Here is a 25,232-nt window from a genome sequence, read left to right as displayed (position 1 = left end):
ACTCCAAAGCTGAGAGTCTGTAGTTGAAAAATCAGCTCTCTTCCCACATTGGCTCTTAGTAGAGGGGTGCTTTTAGCCTTCCCAGGCCCTTGCTTGAATTCCCAGGCTCTCAATGAAATAGGAAACATCTTAATGGTCTGGCTAAGTTGTTTGTAAGTTTTCTATGTGGTTGTGTCCCCACCGAACTCGGGGAAACTGGGGGTCTTCAGCTTGAGCACCGGGATTGCGACACCGTCAAACATGCGTTTAATGCCCGTTTTTGCTATGTCCTTCCCGAAAGCCGTCGTGTGACCCTCCGAGTGCCCCCGCTGCGGGTGCCCCACGGCTAGTTTGAACCTGCCCGGGCAGGGGCTGCCGCCAGGCCCTCCCGTGGCAGAGGCGGGCGAGCGATGCTCCTGCCGGGAGAGCGGCTCTGTCCCGCTGCGCCCGCACTTGTGCCGCCCTCGGCGGGGCCCGGGGCTGGGCCGGCGGGCGGCGGCGCTGCGGGGCGGGGGCGGAGCCGGGGCCCGGGGCGGGGGGCTGCGCCCTGCGCGGGATTGGCGCCGGGCGGCGTGATGCCACGTCCGGCGGGGGAAGCCCTGCCTCGCTCGGGAGCCTCCCCGCCGCCCGGCTCGGCGCGCAGGTGGAGCGGTGCCGGCGCACGCACGGACCGACCCGCCGAGACCAGCCCAGCCCCGCCGCGGGAGCAGCCCCGCAGCCCGTTCCCCGCCCCGCTCCGCCCGGCCCGGCGGCGCCGCAGCCGGCAGCATCGCGGCGGGACTGCCCGGGGATGCAGCCGCGCTAAGAACAAAAGCCCTCTACGCGGTCACGCTCCGGGGCTTTGAAGCGGCCCGGCCAAACTTGGATCTCTGCCCCCTCCGCCGAGCCGCGGCGGCGCCCGGATTGAACTCACCGGCGCCTTCCCCGCACGCCGCGGGCAGCGGCAGCGCCTGAGAGCCGGGGTTCCCCCGCCTGCCGCCCGCTGCGCGCCGTCCCGCCGGAGCTGCCCGGGGACGCGGGGCCGCGCCCCGGACCCCGAGCCGCCCGGCACCGCGCCGCCCCGCAGAGCCCGGCCGCCTCCCCGCCGCGGGACCTTGGCTTTGCCCTTCGCACGGCAGGTGGCGGGGCCAGCGGAGAAGGATGCGTTTCTTCCCGTGGGGATTTTGGCTGCTGTGTGTCGCCTCCGCCCCGGCTCGCGGTGACAGCGGCAGCAAGGCGAGGAGCTGCGCCGAAGTCCGGCAGCTGTATGGGGCCAAGGGCTTCAGCCTCAGCGGCGTGCCCCAGGCCGAGATCTCCGGTGAGTCCCGCGGAGCGCGGCAGGGCGGTGGGGAGGCGGCCGAACGTGCGGGGCTGCTGCGGTGCGGGGCTCCCCGGGCTTGGCTCGGCGGTGCCGCGGGGCGGGCAGGGCGGGGGTGCGCCCAACACCGGCTGCTGGAGTTTGTAACGGGTCGTGGAAGTCGGACCAGAGAGGTTTCCCCGGGGGTCGGGCACCCCCTCTACCCTCGCAGCACCCCTGGTACCCGCTGCCCGGGCTGCAAGGGGATCGCTGCAGCGGTGGCGATGCGAACGGAGCTGTGAGAGAGGGGGGTGATCGCACAATCGCACCAAGTGTTCAGGCGTGGGTTTCTTTTTTTTTTTTTTTTCATTGTCTTCTTTCTTTTCTCTTGAATTGAAACGGTTTCAGCGTTTCGGTTGAGAAGTGAGGATAATCGGACTGTAGTGGGTTTTGGTGTTGGAGCTGGAAAATGCCATAAGGTTATGAGAGAGAAGAATTTATTTTTATTAATCGTCTTTTGGATGGGAAACAAGCCTGTAAATGGTATTTGTCAGTTAAAAATGAAGCAGGAGTAAAACGTCCCTGTATCAAGTGTGTAAAGCGTAGAGGAATCCTGAGCAACCTGCATCAGTGTGTCTTCTTGCCTTCATTCTGGTTTTAGACAAATCTTGGTTGATTTTCTCCTCTTTGCAGAAAAACCACTGAAATACCAAAGAATGTTCAAGGTCTGTTTTGGTGGGTGGGTTTTTTTGTTAGTTTGGGGTTTTGTTTGTTTGTTTTGTTCTGTTTGGATTTTTTGTTGTTGTTGGTTTTGTTTCACCTGAAAGCTTAGGGGAAATATGCTGAGGCACTGTATTTTTAATTCTCATCTAAGTTTTGACACACCAACTTGTGACCTGTATCTGAGAGCTTTCTCCTCACTTGTGGGAGCTTCCTCCTTCAGACAAAGCATAAAACATGCAGGCGTACGTGCCAAAGCCAACCTACAGGGACATCCCAGTAAAATTGCAGTTTGTAGTTCCCATCTAAGCTACAGAATGCCTTATGTTGAATATTTCATTGTGTAGTTTTCCAGGAAAACCAATTCATTATCTGACCCATGAATGAAAAAGGCTGAACCATATACATGTCTCATAAATGTGAACAAATTAATAATTTCTTTGTCAAATTGCAACCAAGAGTAAATTTCTAAAATAAAATGAGCGGTCCTTGAAGTTAAACAGTGGGGAATTTCAAAATCATCTGAACGTCATTATCAATAGAACAGTAATTCAGTTGAGCAAGAAAGTGGCTTTTTATAAATTTACATCTAATGATTACAAATGTAAATACGTTGGCAGTCGTATTTCAAGTGGAAGGTTCTCCGAAGACTGAATGTTTACAAATACTCGTGGAGATGGCTACAGCATTGTGTACAGGGATAGTACTACAGGGACAGTCATTCAGGATCTCGTGAACTGCAGTTACAAGTATCGTGTGTCGCAGGTTACTAGTGAATGAAACATCTTGTGCCTACAAATTGCTGAGATTCAAAAAGTGACAGAGAACACTAAGATTTCTAGGAACCAGGAGTTTTGTTTCCTACTGTTTGTTGCTGCGAGTGTGTACGCTGGCAGCCTTAAGCAACAGTAACTAAAATTATAGTATCACACGGGGCATCTCTGGCTGTTACTGTAAACAGGGAAACTCTATAGATAAACGCTATAAAAACTTGAGGAATACCGCATGGAAAACAAGATGAAGAAGTGCTTGGGGGAAGAAGGTTCCACACATAAACCTGCTGTTGATATTATTAGCCTGGTATTTAAAACAGCTAACTGACCTAATGATTTTCATTGGTAATTATCACGTATACCTTCTAATGGATATATGTTCAGAAATGCCCTTTTCTATTGCTGTAACACTAACCCAGTACAGTTAAAACATTGATGTACCTTAATACTAACCTTGGAAATACTCCTAATAAAATATAGTTTTGTATATAGTGGGTGCTTTGTAGCAGTTGTGTGGGTTAGTGCAGAAGTTGATGCCAGTTTTGTTGTCTCCAAAAAGAAGTCTTGAGACTCTCCTGCAGTACGCCCATATGTAGTCAGTACATGATTGCGCAGTTTATAATTCCACGTTTTTTGAAAATACACAATTGTTGCTTAAGGCTAATTTTAACAGCTTGCTGACCATGGGGGTTGTAATCAATGTGGAGCCTTGTCAAGTTACTCCTGATTGATACCTGTAAATGCGTATACATCAACATAAAACAACTTCTGGCTAAGCTAAGAAGTGCTGATGAAGATGGTTCAGTGGTGGCTTCAGTTGGACCTAAGCTGAGGTTTCCAGGTGGTGGCCTTCTCCATGTTGTCAGAGAGGTTCAAGAACTACCCCAAGAACCATGTTTTTGTCTTATTTTTGAGTCCTCTGGAGGCAAAGCCCCTTCATTTTCTCCCTCTCTAGGAGGATCTTGCTGTTTCTTCTCTTTCCGATGCTTGCCCTGAAGCAAAGGGGAAAACTCATTTCCCAGCCCCAGGGTCCTGTCCCCACAGCGGTGCTGCCATGCTGGGCTGACCTCGCTCCTGTCAGTGTTGAACTGGCTCCAGGCGCTGCTTGGTGTGTGTTGCTGTCACACCAGCCTGGCAGCAGGAGCTAAACCACGCGTTGCTTGCACCCTCAGAACCTGACTTCAAAAGGCATGTAGTAAGCGCCCGTGATGCAGGCTCTGACTCAGGCTGAGATGGCTGTGTTTATGTTGGTTTTAGAACACTTATTGCACGCTTTACACCTTCTAATCTGTATTCTCTGTTATGATTTAAGCGGATTATGAGTAATATAAAGTCTCCACAGCTCAGCAGAAGGTAGTCCCTGCTTATGACTGTACGGATCAGTTAGAGACACAGTCACACAGCTATTAGCTGGCTAATAGATAAGCATCTGATTCTGGATAGTCTTGGCTTACCAAATTTCTCATGAACCACCTAGGCAGGCGTTCCTGGTTTTTTGCTAATGTCATACAATGCCTTTAACATGTCTAAGCACTTTTAATGTGTTGGGTGCTGTTATGAAGCATGTTTAGGGAATACGCAAGATGTTATATCTCACTACTTTGAAGTCAATGGCAAAACTCCCAAACGTGAAAGAAGCATCTTCTCGTATTAGTAATCCTGACAGACAGACACGCACCCAGGGTCTCCAGTGAAGGTCTGCCTAGAAGACAGCTTCTAACACCAGGGGAAATGCTCCCTACCCCTTGGTTTTGGGAAAGTCATTAGACTTGTGCTCCATAAGTCATACTAATTTGAGCGAAGTTTTCCTGTGTGTTGGAGAGTGTTCTTGCTAACCGCCTGGGTGACCTGCAACCCATTCTGCAATTGCTGCAAAATATGGGAAAACAGTTGGAGGGTTTCCAGTTCTTTTGTTTCCTCTTGAGTCTTCCAAAGGTAGCAAGCCTCAGTTCCTACTTTCCCCCACTCTTGCTACCCACACACTGCCACCCCATCGCGGTGATCGAGGGAGAGAGGTGCTCTGCTCCAGGTGTACTTCTTTGTGTCTGTGCTAAGAGCTAGTCTGCTTGGGCTCACAGCTTGGTTTGTGATGAAACAGTGACTCTATAGCAAAAAATATTGCGCCTTGGGGATTTCTCTGCTGACTTGCAGTGTTTTAGGATTACTGCTGGATGGGTGTCTGCTCTCCAGTGTCTTGAGCAGAAATAGTTCTCTAATGTAGTAGAGAAGACTTGAGAGTTGTGACTTGATGTGGATGTATTTGGCCCTTGCTCCCCGTTTGGGCTAGGCTTTTGCCTTGTTTTTTTTCCCAAGATTAATCCTTACTAGACTTGGCTTGCTGCTAGGTTGAGCTTGTTGACATGGATGATGGATGTAACACAGCAAAAGAAGAGGAGAGCACAGGAAAAAGCCAGCAGGGCTTAGGCAGGCTGTTCTGCTGCTCTTCCCGTCGCATATCTCACAGTATGCTTCCTTGGTTCCTTAGCTGGAAGGAGTCAGAACAACTTTTTTTTTTTAACCTTTTGGTCCTTTTAGGCTGCATGATTTGGATCTGTAATGAAAACATTATCAAGTGCCTGTAGAGCCATTTGGAGGAGTGGTAGCTAAGCAGAGAACAGGTCTGGCTACAGGATGGGACTTGAATGAGTCTCTCAGAGTGTGAAGAGGGTGATGAAACTCAGAACTGGAGGGCGTTTTAACTTCTGCCAGTTGCAGAAATGCAAAGATGGGCAAACCTGCATCTGTGGTATGAAATACAAAATCTGTGGCTTCTCCACTCCCAAGGAAAGATCTTTGGCTCTTAATTGAAAGGGGACGCTCTGTTGCTCCAGCACTTTTTGGAGTGCTTGTTATATTTGGTTTGTAGTTACTCAAGGCAGATGGGATTTCTCAAGGTTAGCTACTATGTGGTAAACTCCCAAATGCAATATCAACCTGTCTATGCTAATGAATTTGTTAGGGGCAAATTGGAATGGCCTCTGTAGCCTGCTGGGTTTCAAGTGCTATTTCGGCTGAGGCAAAACACAGGGAACTGGGCCTTTTCCTCCATCTGGCAAGTGTATGAGTGCGAATGTTAGAGGCGGCCATGCCTGAACTGTGTATCTCCATTTCTGTTTATCTTAAAATATGCATAGAAATTTACATATTTTACACTGTGTTGGTTGGTGGCTGCAGAACAGGGGTGGAAATGGGGTTTCTGGAGAAAAACGGGCGCCCTCTGGCGGCGGGCCCCGGTCCGGCCCGGGTGTCACTCGGGCTCGGCTGGAACGGGAGCGCTCTGCGCTCAGGCACGCTCTGGAGTTTCGTGGTGTTGACATTATTTTTAAGAGAATCTGCCTTTCTGTCACCGTGATATGGATGACTAAGCTCTCACCACATAATTATCCTTATCGGCTGTGTCTGACAAAACTATTTCAACAGCTTCTTTTGTTGGTGAAGCAAAAGCCTGATATTTTCTTCTCAGAAAAAATTTGCATGCATGTGTAGCTGGAGACACCCACCACCACTGCTGTGGGAAACTGTAGGGCTCACCTTGTCTCTCCTCCTTCTCTTCTTGCCCTGAAAGCGCCCTGCTTTGTTTAAGAACATGTCAGTCAATCTCGGGATACACCGATGCCCTTGATAGATGTTTGGCTTTTGGCAGGGATTGTGAAAGAGCTGGTTTAATGTTCTTTCAGTACAGTTGTCTGACACTGAGGGGACCGGATAGATATATTCCTCTGGGTAATCTCGAATATTTAAGTGTGCTTTGACCTAACCAAAGGCAGGGAGGGAACTGCTAACTTGATGATCAAAAATGTGTATTTAGAGTCAGAGGTTTTATTTTCCTCATAGGTTACAACAATGATAAATGAAAACAGAGGCCATGGAGCACCTGCCCATCAGCAGCAGTAGAGCACAAGCTCTCATCCTACCTACCGCTGCCCATCGGATGACGGAGTGGAGTTAAATTTCATCTGTTTTTTCAGCATCAAGTTGCATCAGGCACAGTATGGAAAGCGAAGGCAGGATAATAGGATGGCCCCAGCCTCAGAGAGCTGTTGGTCTGAGCAATAATCCTGACCCTGCTGGCTGTGAGTGTCTCTGCACTGTGGGGCTGGGGCCAGTGCTGCGGTTTGGGCCTCCAGGCAGCAGCTTTGCTGTTCCTGTTCTGTGGAACTGTAGAAGTGAGGAGTGGGGTAGGCGCGAGGGTGATTGGCAAGTGTCACGGGCGTATCTGTTTTCAGCATTCAGCTGGAAATACTGGCTGGGAATTTCAGGGGAAAACCAGGGAAATAGACATCCCAATTGTGTGGAAAATCTACAGGCTTTCTTGGAGGAGATAGCTTTAATTTCTGTTTACTGATCTCGGTTCCTGCTGAACACAACGAATTGGGTTGTATATTGGGTTTCTTTCTTTGTTGCGTGAGGTGCTTTTGAGTACATCTAGCAGGCAGGAAGCTTTACAGAGGGGGTAGTGTCAAGACAGCGTTTTGCTCTGTGTAGTTGGCCCTGCCAGCTCTGCCTGATTTCTGTAACAGGGCATGCTTTACCTCCTAATGTGACTGATTGCTTTCCCGCAAGTAGCTTCCACATGGTAGGTGCCCATGTTGCTCTGTCTTGGAGAAGCAGTAACAAAAGCCCCTGTGGAAAGCTGTCCTCAGCAAGGAGCCCTGTCCTCCTGCAACAGCATGGCTTGGCTTTAGCTGCCTCTGATACATGCAGAGGTCCTCCTGTATCCCCTTGAACATTCTGCGCTGCAGCAGGCATGTAGCTAAAGTGTCGAGTAATCTTTTCAGCTTTTCCCATGGAAGAGCATCTCCTTAGTCAAGTGTTAATTCAGGAAGCAGCTAGATGTGCTACTTCTGGTTCCATGACAGTAAAGCTGGGGAGAGCACTTGATGCTGACTTTCATCTGCCCTTTCTGAACTTTCTGCATAGATCGAGTCTTTCTCCACATTCTAAGCAAGTCCTTCTTTGTTTCCACCTATAACAGGTCAGATTTGGGACATCTTTTTCAGTGCTTCTCCAAATCCTGACTCCCAGGCATAGCTGTGAGAAGGAAGGAGAGGTTCCGTGGGCAGCTTGGTGGGGCAGACTCGCCACCTGCTTGGGTTGTGGCCTGGAGCAAATCTGCACAGACTGTTTTCGTCTTTAAATCTCCCTGGAAAAGTCACATGCTTGCTTTCCTGTCTGTGCCGTGAGTATTGACAGCGTCTTGCTGTCAGCTGTGAGGACTGCCCTGCAGTGACGGGGAGAGCCCAAGGGAAGGGACACCCCAAAGCTTGCAGGAACCCTCGTAGCAGTTGCTTGAAGATCATCCCATCATGTTTTGTAGTTTGTTTGCACAAAGTTGCTGTAGCTGCCATTGCATTAGGACATTTCCCCTCAAAGTTACCAATAAATAAATATAATTCAAAACTGTGAAAGCAGAAAATTTCCTCTTTTCCTCTCTCACCCATGAAGGACAGATTGCCCTCTCCTGTGATGTGTATATACCCCGACACAAAATATGTTATATCCGTGACAGGGGAAACCTGTCTTTAAGTAACATTTGATTCCCAGGGAATCGGGTTACCTCCGTTGCCGGATCCTTCTGCAAAAAATAATGAGGCTTTAGACTGTAGACACTTGAAATGCTTGTCTATACGTGACAGAGCTGTGAGCTGGGTTGGTCACTTCTGCCCAGTAACATGTTCCTGATTTACTTGGAATTCTTCAGATATGGAAATCATTTTTTTTTTCTTTCTTACGATTTGAATAAGCAGACTGTGTGCTGTGACAGTTATTCACAATGTGCTAGCTCTGAGTTTTAGAAAATACATTAATCACAATTGTGTTGACTGTACAGAGATTATAAAACTAATTTAATTTTTTGTGCCTTTTCATATATAGTGCAGCATGGATCAAAAGTACAGAATTACACATCTGTTACGAACTCCTGTGCTAGCGACATGAGTAAAACAATTTTTTAAATTGCCATGCATTCTTCTGAAGTATTAAAAAAAGAAGAAAACAAAAACAAAAAAGTTTTACTGTGGTTTCAGGGAGCAACACGATAGTACTTACACAGACAGTCAATCTTTTATATTACTAAAATGCAAATACTCTATGACAAATAGTATTGGCTTGAAAAAAATTTCGTATTTTATAGGATTGTAAAACTATACTGTATAATTTAGTTGGAGTGTTTCCACTAGTTTTACCCAAGTCTGTTGCCTTTTAGCTGGAACAGACATGCATATTTCTAAAATATGAATATGTTTAGAAATTCTTCTAGTTGTAGATTTTGTTCATAAATAAAAATATAATAAAATCACTGTCAGAAATTAATTTTACATTTTTAAAATATGGATTAAAAAGAGGCTACTTCAGTCTTTTCTGCTCTCAGTCCACGTTGTTGCAATAAAGTGGGCAGTGATTTGATTGTATAATTGATCGTAAAGTGAGGGCCAAGCGTAGCATAGAGTGAATTTTGTATGAGTGGCAAAGCAGGGCTGCTGTATTAGCACCTCCTGCCTATTCCCCAGATAAGCTGAATGGTGGAGAATCGGGTGCTGTAATTACAACACGGGTCTGGCAGGAGAGAGATCTGGTGCTAGTCCCCATCTGGATGTGGATTTTCACCACAAAGCTGGAAAAGCCACTTCTCTTTGCTCTTTTCAGCAGTTTCTTCTGCCGTAAACACTAAATTGGAATGAGAGCTTGAATAACTCATGGGAAGTTTAGTTTATTAAACTCTAGTCCCTAGATGTAAGGGTCCCTTGAAAGAGAGCAGTGCTCTTCTCCATGATGCAGTTGCTCACTGTGCACAGCTGCATGATCTTAAAACAGTTGTATAACCAGTTCAGATTTTACAAACATCTGTTTGGCTTTGTGACAGAATACCAAACCAGCCCTGCAAAAAAACTCTTCTCGCTCCCCTTTCATTTGTGGGAGGTCTCACAGAGGCTTTCACGTTGAGGAGGCTGGTATTTTTATTAGAGAGGCTCTCCAGGGCCAAACCGTAGCTGGAGACTCATCTGCTGTGAGTTTGAGGAAAGGCTGCACAATGGTGGGAACCCGTGGGTAGGAGTCCCGTTGACTCAGCCGCAGGCTCCCCGGGGCCATGCCCCATCCTGTTGGGTGATGTGGGATGTAGCAATGTCCAACTGCTTCTGCTTTGTGGGGTTGGTGTGGAGGAGAGGTTGGGAGGTCAAGGGAGTGTTCCTGTTGGCCTTTTGTCTGCCACTGACATGTTCCTTGCATGAATTTAAGCCCAGATAAGCAGAAAGTGATGTGATGTTATACAAATACATGCATGAATCTCTGTAATGTCCTGGGTAGTGTAGTCCTGGCACAGGGTGCAAGAGTGGGGAACCTCTCTGTTCCTCAGTGCTGCCATGGGGGTCCTGTCCTCGGGTCAGTGATCAGGTAGCACGTTATGTCTCCCCAGGCGAGTTTGCACATTTGTCCCCTTTTTAGTTTTTGCATTAAGTTGATTTAGAACAGTGTCCCATGGACTTGCTGTGTCTTGGAAAGTTGTATTTCGTTTTGTTTGATCAGTTAGTAGTAAGCAATAACTTAATTATCTCTGCTGCACATTGATGTTAGGGGCAGAAAAAGTTTGGACGTGGAAAGTACGGCTTAAATTTTTCTGTGTGCTAGAATTTATATAGCATGATAATATGTGATAGCACTTATTAGACACGTTAATGCAAGGTGATCAAAGTGATGTTAGGCATGGAGGCTTGAAATTGGGTGTGGGAGAGCAAAGCAGAGTGCTGTAAATGGCTCTTTAGATTAGGTTTACCTGGCAAGTGTTTTACTTGCCTAGTTGCAGAGTATGAGAAGTGAGCTAAATCATGCTAGAAAAGGACTTGTTGAGGTAACTGATGCTGAGCCTCAGGCATGTGGTGTGCTGGTGGGTCTTTGCTTCTCCCTCCATGAGGTCTCACAGCCGCTTCTTGCCATCTTGACTGTCACTCTCTACAGCTACCTGAAAGGAGGTTGTAGCATAGAGGATGTTGGGCTCTTCTGCCAAGTAGCAAGTGGTAGAATGAGAGGAAATGGGCTCAGGTTGCGCTAGGGGAGGTTTAGGTTGGATGTTAGGAAAATTTTCTCCATGGAAGGGGTTGTCAGGCATTGGAACAGGCTGCCCAGGGAAGTGGTGGAGTCACCGTCCCTGGAGTTGTTTAAAGGATGTTGTAGATGTGGCACTTGGGGACATTGTTTAGTGGTGGACTTGGCAGTGTTAGGTTAGCAGTTGGAATTGACGATCTTAAAGGTCTTTTCCAACCAAAACAATTGTATGATTCTATGACTTATGGCAGGTCTGTTCTGTGCCCAAAATACACACTTTTGTAGGCGCATGGTGGATACATGCTGGGCTTGTGATAGATGAGAGCATTGTCTGGCCACATGCCCTGTGTTCACAAACACACTGTCATGCAACTGGATAAGTCATCAATTGGGTATGATGCCATACCTACACATTGATGCAGCATGCACCTTTGCTCTGGCGCTGCATAAGGAGTCGTTGTGGCTTTAAAAATCTCCGTAAGTAGAGCAATGACTCACCCCAGTCCAAAGTGCGGGCTCTGTTGCTTTACTTTCAGCATTCGTATAACCATGTAGATGCCTTTCGCATCAGGTTGGCTGCCTGTCACTGAGGGGAATGATTTTGCTGCTCTGTAGGACAGTACAGTCAGGGAAAACCTAAAACAAATGTTGGTAGCACTTTTGCAGAACTAATTAAAATGAAATTTTCATTGGTAAATCTTCACAGGGGCCAGCAAATATAAATAAGCAAAGCTTAAGCTGCGAGTTTGCTCTTATTAAAATAAACAGAGAGCAAATACCTTCTTACACAGGGTACTTTTCAATTGTAAGCCAGGAAAGAAAGCCTCTGTGTTTAAATGCAGTATTATTCCTCCCACTTTCTTGGATCAGCTGTCTTGGGGCTTGAGTTTTGTCTTAATAAGTAACACTGCTGCTACTGTTTGTGTTGCACTGGAGCAATCTCCTGTCACAGTCATAAATTAAATATTTTTCACTGTTACCAATGCACTCTGTGACAGGGTTTAGGACTTAAATTCCTAAATATATCTGCTGATGCATGTGTATCCAGCAACACGGTGTCTTGTGTTATCCTGCTATCACTGATATATTTTGAGCATGTTACATCACTCAGGCTGACCTGGTTATCCATTTTGTCAGACAGAGAAAAAGACAAGAAATGCCCCTTTTGGGTATTCTTTATGGGAGCAGCAGTTGTTCTTTATGGGAACCTACTGTGGTTGGTGCTGCTTTGAGTGAGGGGTTGGACTAGATGGCTCCAGAAGACCTTTTGGCTTAAATTGTTTTGTGATTTTGCGCAAATGCTGCATTTGTGCCGTACACAGACAATTTGGGTGTATGTGTGGGTAAAACTCTTTTGTTAATGAAGGTCTTCAAAGGAGGAGGGGTGAAAGGAAATCCTTCCAATACTGCCATGTAACTTTTGTATTTTTTTAACTTATTTATTTTATTATGAAATATGGCATCTAGTGAAATCAAAGAGGAGATGCAACGTTCTCCTGCATGAATAAAAACCTGTGCTGGTGCTCCAGAGATGAGAGTTCAATTTCCTGCTCTGGCACACGTGTCTGGCATGACCCTGGGCGAGTTGCTTCATCTGTCTGTATCTCCAATCGCCATCTGTGCATTACTGTCTTTAAATTATAATATCTTCATTTTGTAATTTGTCTTTAAATTATGAAGTCTTGGAGTACTGAGTCTCACTATTTCTCTATATTTCACTATACAGTACTTAGCACAATGGGACCGTAAATCTTCATCAGTCCCATGATACATGAATAATAAACAGTAACAGCATAATTTAGGGCCACATTCTGCCTCTGTTCTCATGATGTATAAAGACGGGGGTTTTTTTTGTTGATTAGAATGCTGTGCTGTTCAACCTAACGAAGATACATGGGCCTTACTGAACAGATTTTTACGAGCCTGTTGTTGGCTCTTTTGGTTTGTTGGGTTTTTATTTTGTTTCATCATTACTCATTGATTGCAGTTATCTAAACAATTTGCTTGGCAGATCAGGGAATAATAAATTCCTTTAATCTGTATCTATTTCAGTTTAATCATTGTTAACTCATTACTTACAGTTTAGTTCAATGGATAATGAACTCTGTTAACTGTGCAGTGGAAAAGAGGTGGACTACAGAGACAGAACTGGATTCTCTAGTTAATTTGAAGATACAAACTAAAATTGCAAAGTCACTGAACATTTAGCTCTAGGTTAGATTGAAGGTTACAGTAGGCATACCGCTATTACCTTTGCAGGCTTGAATGTAGGTTAACATTATTTCGGTTGGTTCCATGCCTGGCATTGCATTACATTTGTTGCTTTATTTTTAGACAGTTAAGAAACTGGTGTCTACTATGTAGACAGCTATTTTTGTCTTGGTTATAAGGCAGTGTCTAATAAAAACATATGTAGCACAATCCTAATTATTACAGACAGACTCTACATTTGTGACTGTGGTAATACTGTGTTAAACTACTTCCTGCAAAGTTTAATAGTGTGTTCAGACCTTCCCATCTCAGCTACAGCCAAGGGAATAAGTACCCCATTCACTCAGAGGTGCTGTGGTCTCTAGTGCTGTGCTGCTGAGCATGTGGTTGTGTTTGGAGATTGCCCGTTTCTCTCGTTTCTTCATCCTGTAATTGTCATCTTTTCATGACAGATGACTTGGTGAACCCTGCATAGCAGGCGTTGGCCATCCCGCCGCGTTGTGCCACTGGCAGCTTCTGGGGCAGCGGTGGTGCCGAGGAGGCTGGTACTGGCCCCAGAGAGCACAGGCAGGTCAGGGTCACTCCATCACTTCACTTTCCTGTCAGCAACTTGGTTCGGCCCCTCAAGCCAGCATCCACTGTGTTGTATATAGCACAAACTAAAGTACACCAGCATATTTTTAAACACCTTGGTTATGTACATTAAGCTTTCTTCTGAAGACTGAGGAAAGCCAGACACCAGGAGTGAGAGGAGACAGATATATCGGGAAGGGGAGCAGGACATGCAGAGTCACTCTGTAAATGAACAGCAAGTTGTCCGTCCCCTGCCTGCTCTCACACCCTGGCTGGCTTCATGCATGCCTCCCACAGTTCTGCAGCTATTCATGCTGGAATTTGAAATAGAGTAAAAATACTATGAAGATTTTTCCCCTCATCGCCAAGGCTGAGACTCTGGAGCTGACCGTGAAGCCTGTAAACACAGTTGCCCTTGGTAGAAATGTAACTTTCCTGTCAGGATAATAATCAACTTTTCAGCTAGAATGAAGTAAAGAGAATAGGGATTTTGGTGAGAAACCACGCTGAATGGCTTTTGAGTGTTTGGCAACGTGTCATGGAAAGGTTGAGTATGGCTATATGTCAAAAATCAGTGTTGAAATGTTTATTATGGGCTTGCTACTGTATTCTGCTCAGTCATCAGGAGAAGGCAGTTCACAGCACTTGTTGCCTGACCATTCTCAGCACAGGTTTAATGCAATGCACTTTCTTGCAACATAAATGAGGAGACCAATCTCAGGTGCCCTAAGATACTAAGCTGCTACTCTGAAGATATTTTTCCACTCCTGGGGAAGGAGTCATTCTTTGCACAGTGTCCCCCACAAAAGCCCTCTTAATATGAATGACATTACTCACATTTGTAAAAAGAGAAAATGACACTTGCCAAATTTGCAAATCGCAGTTGTGTTTCTGTCAGCTTTGGCAGTTACGTGGCTTCTGGTAACGCTAATGAAGGCAATCTGCTTTTAATTTAAAATCTTCCCTGAAGAAAAAAAAAAAAACCTGGCAGTTGAGAGATTTAGCAGTGTCCTTGTGTGAAACTTCTCTTTCCTTATTTTCTATGGTTTGCTTTAGCTGAGGAGAAACTGTTAATTAAAAATATTCCTAAAGTAGCCAAATATGCAGGAATGTACTTATGCAACAACTACCTGTACCAGTTCTGCAGTAAATCATGTCTTTGTTTTCATTTGATGAGCAGTTCTAATTAACCAAATAAAAATACTGCTTACCTTGCACTTAACTCAGCATGTTTGCTGCTTCTCATATGATTCAGAGACTGAGGATGGCAGGTTTTGTTGAGATGACTTTATTGGATGCAGCCACGCTGAGGTGGTCGAGCAGCACAGGGGATGCCCAGAGGAGAACGCTGCCTTGGGACGGGAGCACAGAGGGCTGCGGCCTCTCCCGAAGGGCTTGTGCCTCCCTCAGGCTCAGGGTGGGAGACAGAGGAGTGGAGGGAGACAATGTTGCTCAGACCACGTTGGAATGCAGTTTCTTTGAGGGCATTTTTCCTCAGTTCAGAAAGTACTGGATCAAACAGTGGATGCAGTCAGCATAATTTTGTGCTTTGAACAACAGTAAACAGTCTGTGCTTGGAGAAGAGCGTAAGGAAAGCGTGTCTGTGTGTAAAACATGCAATGCTGATGTGGTCCTGGAGAAGAACCATGTAGAAATTATCGAAGTACCCATGTGTTGTGGCTGCTTGCTTCAGCCCTCAGTCCTGCCCTGTATCCTTTGCAGCAGTTCAGAGGGGCTGCAGGCAGGAGCTACACCATGATGTTCTGCCTTCTGCTGTGAAGAGCTGAGGACATCTTTGGAGCTGTAGAAATTTGGTGGTTGGACAGGTGTCAGAAGAATTCTCAGCAAGTATAAAGCAATTAGACTACCTGGTCAACAACTGTGGTGATCCAAGTACAGTATTTTCATAGGTCCCATTTGACAAAGCACTGTCAGCTGCAGCCTGTCTGCCATCATCTGGAACAATATTATTTATTTATTTATTATTTAGCATGTGAAGATAGAGAATTGTCTCTAACTTTAGGAGAACCCAAGTAAAATTGTCTTGAGCTACTCCATAACTAGGGTAAGCATTTGCAGTGACAAATGATGGATGAAAGTTACATTCCCTTAGATTGTAGTGGCTTCTTCAGGACTGCATTTCATGTGTGTAGGAAGGAGGTTTGGTTTGTTTCACAAATAGATCACAAGTATTTGAAACGAATTTGTTCCTTTTTTCATCGCAAATGAAAAATGGCCAAAGCTGTTACAGCTGTAGCTTATAATCCCTTCACACTAACACTTGTTTTGAAAAGGATGGGGAGCTAAAGAAAGAGTCCTGACCACTCCTGGTGCTGATGGAGCAGCAGCTGGTGCTAAGGCCCGTAGCTAAAGCAGCCTTTGAACAGCTGAAAAGCTGGGCACAGTGTTCCAGGCCTCACAAGCAGCGTGGTTTGCTCAACAGCACTGACTCTGTGTTCCCATCTGCTTTAAGGCTGCACTGGAGGGATGAAATTCTGGTCTCATTCCCTCCTCCGGGAGGATTTATCTTGGAATTTTGAAACCTAACCTCCTGCTCCATCCCTAAATTTAAATCCATAGCTTCTGGCCGAAGACAGAACCATATGTCATTGCAGCACTGGGGCACAGCCGTCCTCTGTATTTATAATCTACTGTTGCATGAGGAGTTTGCTGTAGAAACAGGAGCCAGAAGAGGAACCAGAGGCATTGTATGAGATGTGCACTTGGGCTGCCCTGCTAAGGGGCATGCGATTTGCCTCTTCTTTGCTTGGAAAACTGGGAAGGGTGGAAAGATGTCTAATCCAAAGGTCACCTGAGGTAATCCAAAAGCACAATGCTGTTCCATGGAAAAATGACATGGTTGTGTTTTCAGAAGCAGCGATGGTCCGAATCATTGCTACACCAAGAAAGTCGCTTGAACAGAAAACTCAGCACCCAGCAGAGCCTTGTCGAGACTGCAGGCTGGCTGCATCTTCCCTGGTGACCTTGGGGAGGGGACAAACAATCTAACAGATGGAGAAAATATATTCTTGTGATTAGTGGGTGATGGGCTCTTCCTAAGCAGAGGAGGTCTGTTTTCTTTTAATTAATTAGCTGTTTAATATGTTTGTGCAGTGGCATGCTTAACTAATGTGCAGTTACTATGAATACATATACAAATGGTAGTAATGGGTGCAGATGGCTGTAATTACCCACATTGATTTCTGCAGTAATCACACATGCAACACATCAAGTTGGGCATAAAAACTGGTGTGTGTTGAGTGATTTGTCTTCTTCCCCTCATTGTGTATGAATGTATTTGCATGACTATCCTCTGTACATCCGGATTTCCTGGACTTGCTGCTGGGCTATACCCACCAAGCCGAGGCAAGTCTTTACATTTTAATATGTGCACAAAGAACTCAGGTGAATCGAAGATCACTCTAAGGTTTTCTTTGTAGTGTTCTACACCGAGTGCTTTGGAGTACATATTCTGCTTAATGACAGTGCAGAAGCAGGGCTCTAGGACTTCTGAGGGACTCATGTCTCCTTATGGGGTGTTTGGTTGGCCAGGGCAGCTGGTTCTTGCCCTCACAGACAGAGCTGTGTGTCAGTGGTGTGTCAGGGGCTTTGGTGCCCAGCAGTTGCCTCGTAGGAACATAAGAAATGTCTGACAAGGTCACTCCTTGGTCTGTCTATCCCTGCAAGCTTTGTCTGCCGGTGTTGGCAGAAGATGATATTTAGGGTTGGAGCGTGGCTGTGGCACCTTTCTGAAGTCTCTCACTCTGTACTCGCCAACACCCACAGATTCTTAAAAGGGAGTATCAGGGGATACATCCCTTTACAGACCTTTTGTCCACGAATCTGTCTTAATTTCTTATCAAACCTGCTGCACATTGCTTGCCTCCGCTAACTGCCATGGCAGCAAGCTCCGTAAGTTCACCTCCCAGTATGTAAAGAAGCATTTTCTTTTGCCTGTTTTAAACTGGCAAAGTGCTTGAGCTTGCATGGCTGCTCTTCATTCAGATCATCTGGCCAGATGAATCCGTGAAAGGACTTATGTTAATAAGCCCAAATGCTAAGGAGGAGTTGTATTCGAAAGACAATTCAAGGTTTGGGAAAGTGGATGTACCTTCTTTTCCCCCATTGATGTCTGTGGGAAGGGGACAATATCAGATAGCTGTAGTGGTGCTGCTTTTGAAAGGAAACTGAGCTGCTCAGAGTGACTTGAGGACCTGGGAGATGCTGGTTGGCAAGAGCAGTGAGTGCCGTCAAAACCTCTTTTTGCTTCCACACTGAATTGCACTTGCGTGAATTGCATGATGGGCTCCTTTCAAGCCTGCTGACTGAAGAGAGGCTTATCCATGAGGCTGAGTTCTAGTTTAGGAAATGGCAAAGACAGTTTAGGGGAAATATGTGTCAGAAAGCATTTCAGGGATTGCTAAGCACTGTTCCAGGTATAAGCACTGAACACCATCTGCTCTGGGATAGCTCAGCACAGAGGAGGAAAGCTCTGGAACTGCTGTTACTCTGTGCGTTGCAGACCCAGCGGGACACAAGCCAGAAGGGAAAACCGCCGGCTGCTGCCCGGCACCCCATGCCGGCCTGGGGTGTGTGCATGGACCTGCTGTGCGAACCCCTGGGGCAACAGGCTCCGTCAGAATGAGGGACCTGCAGGTAATTCATGTGCCTGCTCTTCTTTGTGGAGTGGCATTATTCTTTGCATCAGGAGACTGCTGCTGGGGGTACAAAGGGAAGTTCAAAAAAGGCTTGCAAGAGAAATTCATGTCAGGGAGTGAATAATCTGAAGACTCCATGCAGTGTAATGGAGAGCCAGTCTCAGGCTGATGACTTTAAAATAGTCAGTAGTGCAGAAAAGAAGTGTAAGTACTTCTAAATCCTATGGCCATCCTTTCTTTTTACAGCAAAAACATGTCCTTTGTGATTGATTTTTTTCAGCTTTGTCTTCTCCTTAGCAGATATGGACCCTGTTAAATATTTACTTTTCACTAACATTTTCTCTATCTGGTTAATTTGTTTTGGGACACCATTTCTTGGTTTTTTTTGAAGCTTGTTTTGTTAGGTTGCTGAGTAAAGCCTTCCTTTTTTTGACAGCCTTTTTACTCCTTCTTTAAAGCTCTTCTTTGATGTGAGCTCAGAAACACAGATCTTTTTCTTTTTATCGCTCTCCCCTGTCAGTTTAAAACCAGTTATGAGTACCAGAAACTATTAAAAACAATCTAAGCCAGCCTCTCAAGTGACAGATATTCAGACTCTATCTCTTATTTTCAGGACTCTGTATAGAGCAGACTTTGGTTTTGAGGAAACAAGAAAGGATGCTGCTTAGTAAAGGAACATGATTGCAGCAGCTCAAAAAATTGTTTTGTAAAATTCTTCAGGAAAAAGGCAGAGCAGTGGGATGTCCCGGTGAGTTTAATATACCAAGACACTCACTATCCATGCAGTCCTGCCTATTCTGTAGTTCTGCTTTCTACACTAATATAGCTGATCCTTTGTTGATGAAAGAATTAATTCAGGTAATTCACTTTTCAGCAAGAGGGAATAACGGTTTGGCAGGTTAGCTCATAGATGTGTGGAGTGGAGAGGACAGCTGGACCAGGAAAACCAGTCCTCTGATATCTCAGGCAGCCCTGGCCGTGACATGCCACTAAGGCCAACAAAGAGGAGATAGCAGGTGAGATCAAAAGTACCACTGGTGTCTCAGTACGTGTTAGAAAAGAAACTGTGAAGAATAGCTCCCCAAGCTTTTTATCTTCTTTCATGAGACAGCACCTTTACAGTTCTCCTGATGGTCCATCGCTGCCACTCTATGGGGCAGAAGTGTGTGCTGGTGTGAACCAGATGAGGTTTTATCACTGTCTTGTGCAGTCGTGGTGCTGTTCCTGCTTTTTGCAAATAGGACCTCCTGGAGACAAGTCCCTACTGGAGTGCAGTGCAGTGACAACCCCTCATCACACACACCAGATGTCATCCCCAGCTGTCCCCGTGCAATCCCCTGCCTCCATCTGACCGTGGGCTTCTCCTTGTAATCCGACCTGCAGGCACGAGGTGTCCCGTTCAGGTCAGGACAGGCTTTCTGCAGTGGTTCCTCGGTGCTACGGGAGTCATGTGAGAGTAGGAGAATTAAAGGTTCTTGGTGCCTATGAACCCTGGTGAAGCAGTCAGTCATTTCCAGAGTTTTGTCCATCAGAAGTAGCCATGTTGCCAGGTCCTGAGGCTGTCTAGTGATGGGAACTGGTAGAAGTGTCTTGGAGTGGAGGACAAGAGGGCCAAGCATAGCACTGGCAAAAGGAAACCAGCTATTAAAACTGCTAGTAGAAAACTTGGATGTCTCCTTAAAAAGAATTATTCGCACTTCTGCAGCCAACTCTGCTATGGTAGTGCAAAGGGCTGGGGGAAAACAAAAAAAAAGGAACCCACCACTACCTTCTGCTAACTAGATGAAATAATTTAAAAAGGCTTCACCTTTTTCAACACAGTCATAATTTAAATTTTAAAAGAGGGTGTTTTTTGCAATATGTAATTATTTTTAAGTAAATATGATTTTTTTAAAAAAAAATTTAACTGGTGGTGTATACAGTTATCTGGCATTGCTCAGAGGTCCCTAATGTGCTGGAAAAGCTGTGTATCTCTGGTATTTTGCTGCTCAGATGTGCTGCTGTAGCTGTGAACAGCAGCAGCTGGGCTGAACTTGGCTGGTTCAGGGCTCTGTCAGGCCAAAATAGTGTCTTTTAACTCTATCAGATTGTTTCCCAGTATCCAGACTTTCAATAAGTGGAGTTTGTAGCTTTACTCTCAGAAGATCTGCCAAGCTCTTTCACTCCTGCCTTTTTGGTCTGAATTAACCATTTTCGTATGAGCAATTTCCTCGTATTCCTTTTCCGCAGCTGTCTGACAGTCCTTCACAGGCATCTGCAAAAGCTGGAGTGTTTGTTCACAGTAACGTAAATGTTTGAGTTACCAAATCCCATAGGACCCTTTATCCTTTCTGCTGAAAGAGGGGACGTTTTGTAAGGCCACTTCTCCATCTCTGAGTCTATATCATCCCCTGATGGCATATAACGTTTTCTGATGGTTTGCCCATGCTGCTGTCTTCCAGCTTGGCTCCCGTGGCCAGATTTTGCAAAGTGTTTGGCACCTGGCACCTCCCAGGAGGAACAGGACTATCCCAGCAGCATTGCTGGATGAAGCTGCAGAAATGGGAGCGATGGGGCTGGGTGGCTCCGACCGAAGCCCTGTTGCTGAAGCTTCCCCACCGTGGCCCACGTTTCCCACTCAGCTGTTGTTCTCAGCTGTGTGTGGACACAGACAGTTGCTGTTGTCTCAGCATGGGTTTTGCTTTGTTTTGTTTAAATCTGTCCACTTCATTTATGTGCCTGAATTAGAGCTGAGCTCTTTGAAGATCTAACCATTTGCTTAGATCCTTGTGGGACTACTTTTGAAAATCTGGCCCTTAGCCTCTAAAAATCTTTGATTATAAACTCACACCAGATTGGAGAATGAGCGTGTCCCTGCATGGTTTTTCTCCCTCCTCCCCTGCATTTAGCTGAGGATCAGGATATCTGGCATTTGCGACATCAGAGGGCTCATCTACAATTCATAAAGGAAAGCTCTCTACTTTGTCCAATCTAGGAGCTAACATTACCTTTTAAAAAGTGCGTGTGAGATGCAACCTGATCCTAGGTCCTAACCTCTGTTGAAGCTCTCCAGGCTTCCTGTCACCACTGTAGCCTCTGCTTTCACTTTGTTTATGTAAACACCAGCCTCTTGCAAGGAAACTGAAAGTCTAAACAAATTGGAGCTGCTTCCTGCGTGTCCAGATCACAGTTTACAGGGCTTCCCAAACCAGCCGTCTGTCTGCGTTCCTCTCCTTTCAGCAGTTGTTCTTTGATAAGGCCCCACGAGGGCTGCCCGTGATGTTCAAGGACAATCAGTAAAGACCTTTCATCAGGATTGACAAGGTGAAAATCTGACTTGTCACACACAGAGGTCAGGGCTCTGAGTTTTATTGAATTTACTCATGAGGAAAGGATATGCACTGGTGGTTCTAGAGCCACAAATCTCTCTGCAACAGAGACACGCAGTCAGGGGTTTGTGACTTCTCTGGTAACTCTGAGCAGAGCACAGCCTCAGTCTTCACGTTTCTGTTGCATCCTCTTACACATCTCTGTCAGCAAGCAAAGCTCAGGCCAGGCAGCAGCTGCAATAATCGGGATTAAATGGGGAAAAGCAACTGTGCTGAAGCCTCAGGGCTTCTCAGTCGGCCAAGCTCCAGCTGCCAGCATGCAAGGGATTTTAAGAGTAAGATTTTCAAAACAACTTGTGTTGACTGAGCAATTTCCATTGAAGTTCCTCTGGAATTCACCGGAAAGCGTCAGGTTGGGAATGTGTGCTTTTGCCATCCCAGTCCAGCAGATGCCTGTGTGTGTTCACATGGACCTAACTTGCAAGCCCAGTGGCTGATCTTGCCTCATGCTGTCCTTTGAAAAGCTGCCTGTTCCTTAAAACCGAGGCTGTGGCTGTGTGTGGCAGTTGAATACAGGTATGTCTCTTGTGTGACCTGTCTGTAGCAAATTCAGAGCCGCACTCTGCAGTCCCAGCCCTGCCCTGGCTGCTAGAGAGACATGATGCACATCTCGGAACCTGCAAATCAGCCAGAATCACGTGTCTGACTCTGCTGGTGAGGCATCTTGTCAGCAATAGAGGAACCACCAGATGCCATTAACAAATACATACGCTACTTCACACAAACAACAAATATTAAGCCCAAGGAGTGTGAAATCTTGACCAGTGAAAGCTGATCTTCACCAACCACTCAGCCAGGGATGGTGCCCTGGTGCTGGGAGAAGAAAGGCAGGCCATGCATTCGGGTCTGTACCCTGGGACAGGGCAGGAGGTTTGTGTGCCGGCAGACCTGCTCCCACGCCTGCTCCGGCAGCAGCCGCTTCGTGGCATTCTGGCTGTGTCGTGCGATGGAAGTTTGCCACCATCACAGGGCTGAGAAACACGGACTGGAGGCTTCTGGTGACAGGGACCTGGTTGTTATTAGGCGTGAGCTCTTACCAGAGCAGACTCTCTGTGGTTTGGGTATGTGTGTGTATCTGGAGTGCATTTCCTCAGCCCTGTTTATCAGTGACAGAGGAAAAAAAAAACAAAACCAAAAAGTCAAAGCTGTTCCAGTTCGGTACACATGTCTGCCAGTAAGGGCCTCCATTTGATCAGGCCTTTGTGGTTTGCAGCACTTGGCAGCTACGCAGCTGCTCCTCTCCTGGATAGGATGGAGCCATCACCGGGAATTTCTCTTGTGCTTGGGAGAGCCACGCTGGGGCTGCCGGCTGTTTCCTTCTGGTGCTCCTTGGTTGGTGGCAGGCATCCAGCCTGTAGGGACAACAGGCTGGAAATTGGGCTGAAGTTGGGCTTGGTGCCACCTTTGTGGTGTATGTTTGGAGCCAACATCAGCAATGGGAGGAGGAGAGCCAAAGAGAGGGATGACCAATCAGAGTGAACATCTGTGTGGCTCCACAGTCCCTGTCCTTGAGGGACACCAGATGCAGGTGTTAGAGGAAGAGTGAAGAAATAGGGTGCAAACATTGTGATCATTTGCCCCAAAATGCTCTCCCACACTTGAGAGATCTATGGCTTCAGCTGTCTAAGGGTTTAATAATCTTTTTGGACTTCTTCTCTAGAGAAATGTGAAATGAATAGCACATAGTGTATTAAGGGAGTTTAAGCACCTTTTCTGTACTACATCAAGATAGAGAAACATAGCACATATTTTCCTGCACAAATTCTTTCATCCTGTCACAGAGTCAGGAGATGAAGGGGTCTGCCCATCCAAAATATCAGGTCCCATTTTGTCCAGTGGGGCACAGGAAATAACAGTGCAGCTCACGTGCTCTTCTTCAATTTCAAGTCTCCTTGAATTTCGTTCCATCCGAAAGATAAATTTGTTGCAGCAAAGCTGGGCGCGGGGTGGGTTCTGGCTGCCACAGCCTGAGGGGCCGAGCACTGCAATTACACCTGCCAGAAGCAATCCCCGGGCTCAGGAGATACTCTCTTCATGGCTTTTAGGGACCTCATCATGTGCCTTCCTGCTTAAATGGAAAGCATTAAATGGTCTTCTGTAGCTAAAGGGGGAAATAACGATACTCTCTTCAGGACACCTTTGCCACATGCTGACTATGCAGCTATTACAGTTCACATTTCTTCCATTGAGGAAATAGTCTGTCTGGTACGCTGTCATTTTGTGATTTCTTTATTCACTTTCTGCTATTGAGACTCCAGTTTCTTGGAATTATTCCTTGTCTAACGACTTCCCTTGCTAATTTAGTTATAAGCGATCCCTGGACAGCCACAACCATAAATGCGGGTAGGTGGCTGGGCGATTTGTCAGGGCGCTCTGCCTCTAGGAAATGCTCGGTTTCAGTACTTTCACAAAGTATTTTAAGTAGTTGTCATCTGGTTTATGTCTGCATTATAAAGCAATCCTGACATGTTACTGCTTTAAGTCGAAACTTGTTGATTTTTATTAGCAGTTCCAGTTTTCTGGCCTAAGACATTCCAGTTGGAACGTACCGGGCTGCGAGAGTGGAGCTGGTTGTGCTGTGCACAGTGCCAGCTGTCCCTGGGAGCACAGTCACCTTTTGGCCACGTAAACCTGTCTGTATGGACCTGAGTGAGGAACATCCCTCACGCTCACTCTCTGGAGCGGCACAGCTCGGGGCTTGGTCCTCAGACACTCCTGCACACCCTGGTAAAGACTTGCCCCTCAATGATACTGTTTTCACTATGTGGCCCTCAGCAGTCACCACACCTGTAGCTTTCAAAATCTGTCATCGTTCTGCAGTTGAACTGACTAAATATTTCCGTGGCAGAGGTTCTTGCATGGATCTAGGCTACCTGTTTAGCAAAATATGTAGAAACTCTTCTGGGAGGTTAATTTCAAAATTAAGCATTTAGGAACTGTGCACCATCCAAAGCTAACAATTTTATCTGGAAACATTTATGCAATGTTTTGCAGACTTACTAGGACTTCCGTTCCCACACATCATAAAAATATCTGCTGTCTTCTGCCTTTATAAGGTATTTATTTATTCCTATTCCTCCAGATGCTAAAACACAGAAAGGGATGTTGCTAGTCCTCAGCAGTAAGGATGAACCGGCCAGAGCTGGTAAAATAAGATCCTGCCTCCCTTACCTAGGTATCCTATGGGATGTAATTGCACCTGTCGAAGGAAGGAACTTACATGGTTATACTTGCAAAGCTACCATCACAAGTGAAACAATATTTTTCACTCTATCATTGCCATTGCTGCTTTGCCTTGTTGGAAGCTCAGCATGTTGGGGCACATGAGTGCTTTATATATGTGCATATATATATATAAACACATATATGTATATATATATCTTATATATATATACATATATGTGTTTATATATATATATGTATCTCTCCTCGTCAACTTTTCCATCTGTGAAGCATATCCTAACAGACTTCAAAAAGGCCGCTCAGATAAAGTTAACAGCAAAGTATTGGCCATCCTGTTTTGCAGTTAGGGAAATCAAGTTGCTGTGAAGTGGAATGATTTGCTTAAGCTTGCTGTGGGAGCTCAGTATTCAGAATTATGTTTCCTAATTTCCTTGATTTTTTTTTTTATTAT

At 45.9% G+C, this 25,232-nt stretch overlaps 1 protein-coding gene across 1 annotated transcript in view; it reads left to right on the top strand.

Annotated features, from left to right (window-relative positions):
* Positions 1-1,119: 1,119 nt before the first annotated feature.
* GPC1 (glypican 1) overlaps positions 1,120-25,232 on the top strand; it is a gene marked incomplete at its 5' end in the record, with an annotated part of 199,888 nt that continues 175,775 nt past the window's right edge. The window contains one exon of the mRNA XM_080349307.1: positions 1,120-1,276. Within this exon, the coding sequence (XP_080205433.1) occupies positions 1,120-1,276 (157 nt within the window). The remainder of the gene's footprint in view (positions 1,277-25,232) is intronic.

The sequence above is a fragment of the Nesoenas mayeri genome (assembly GCF_963082525.1).
Source record: "Nesoenas mayeri genome assembly, chromosome: 9".
In the NCBI taxonomy this organism is placed as follows: domain Eukaryota; kingdom Metazoa; phylum Chordata; class Aves; order Columbiformes; family Columbidae; genus Nesoenas; species Nesoenas mayeri.
This window is presented reverse-complemented; position numbering and strand designations above follow the sequence as displayed.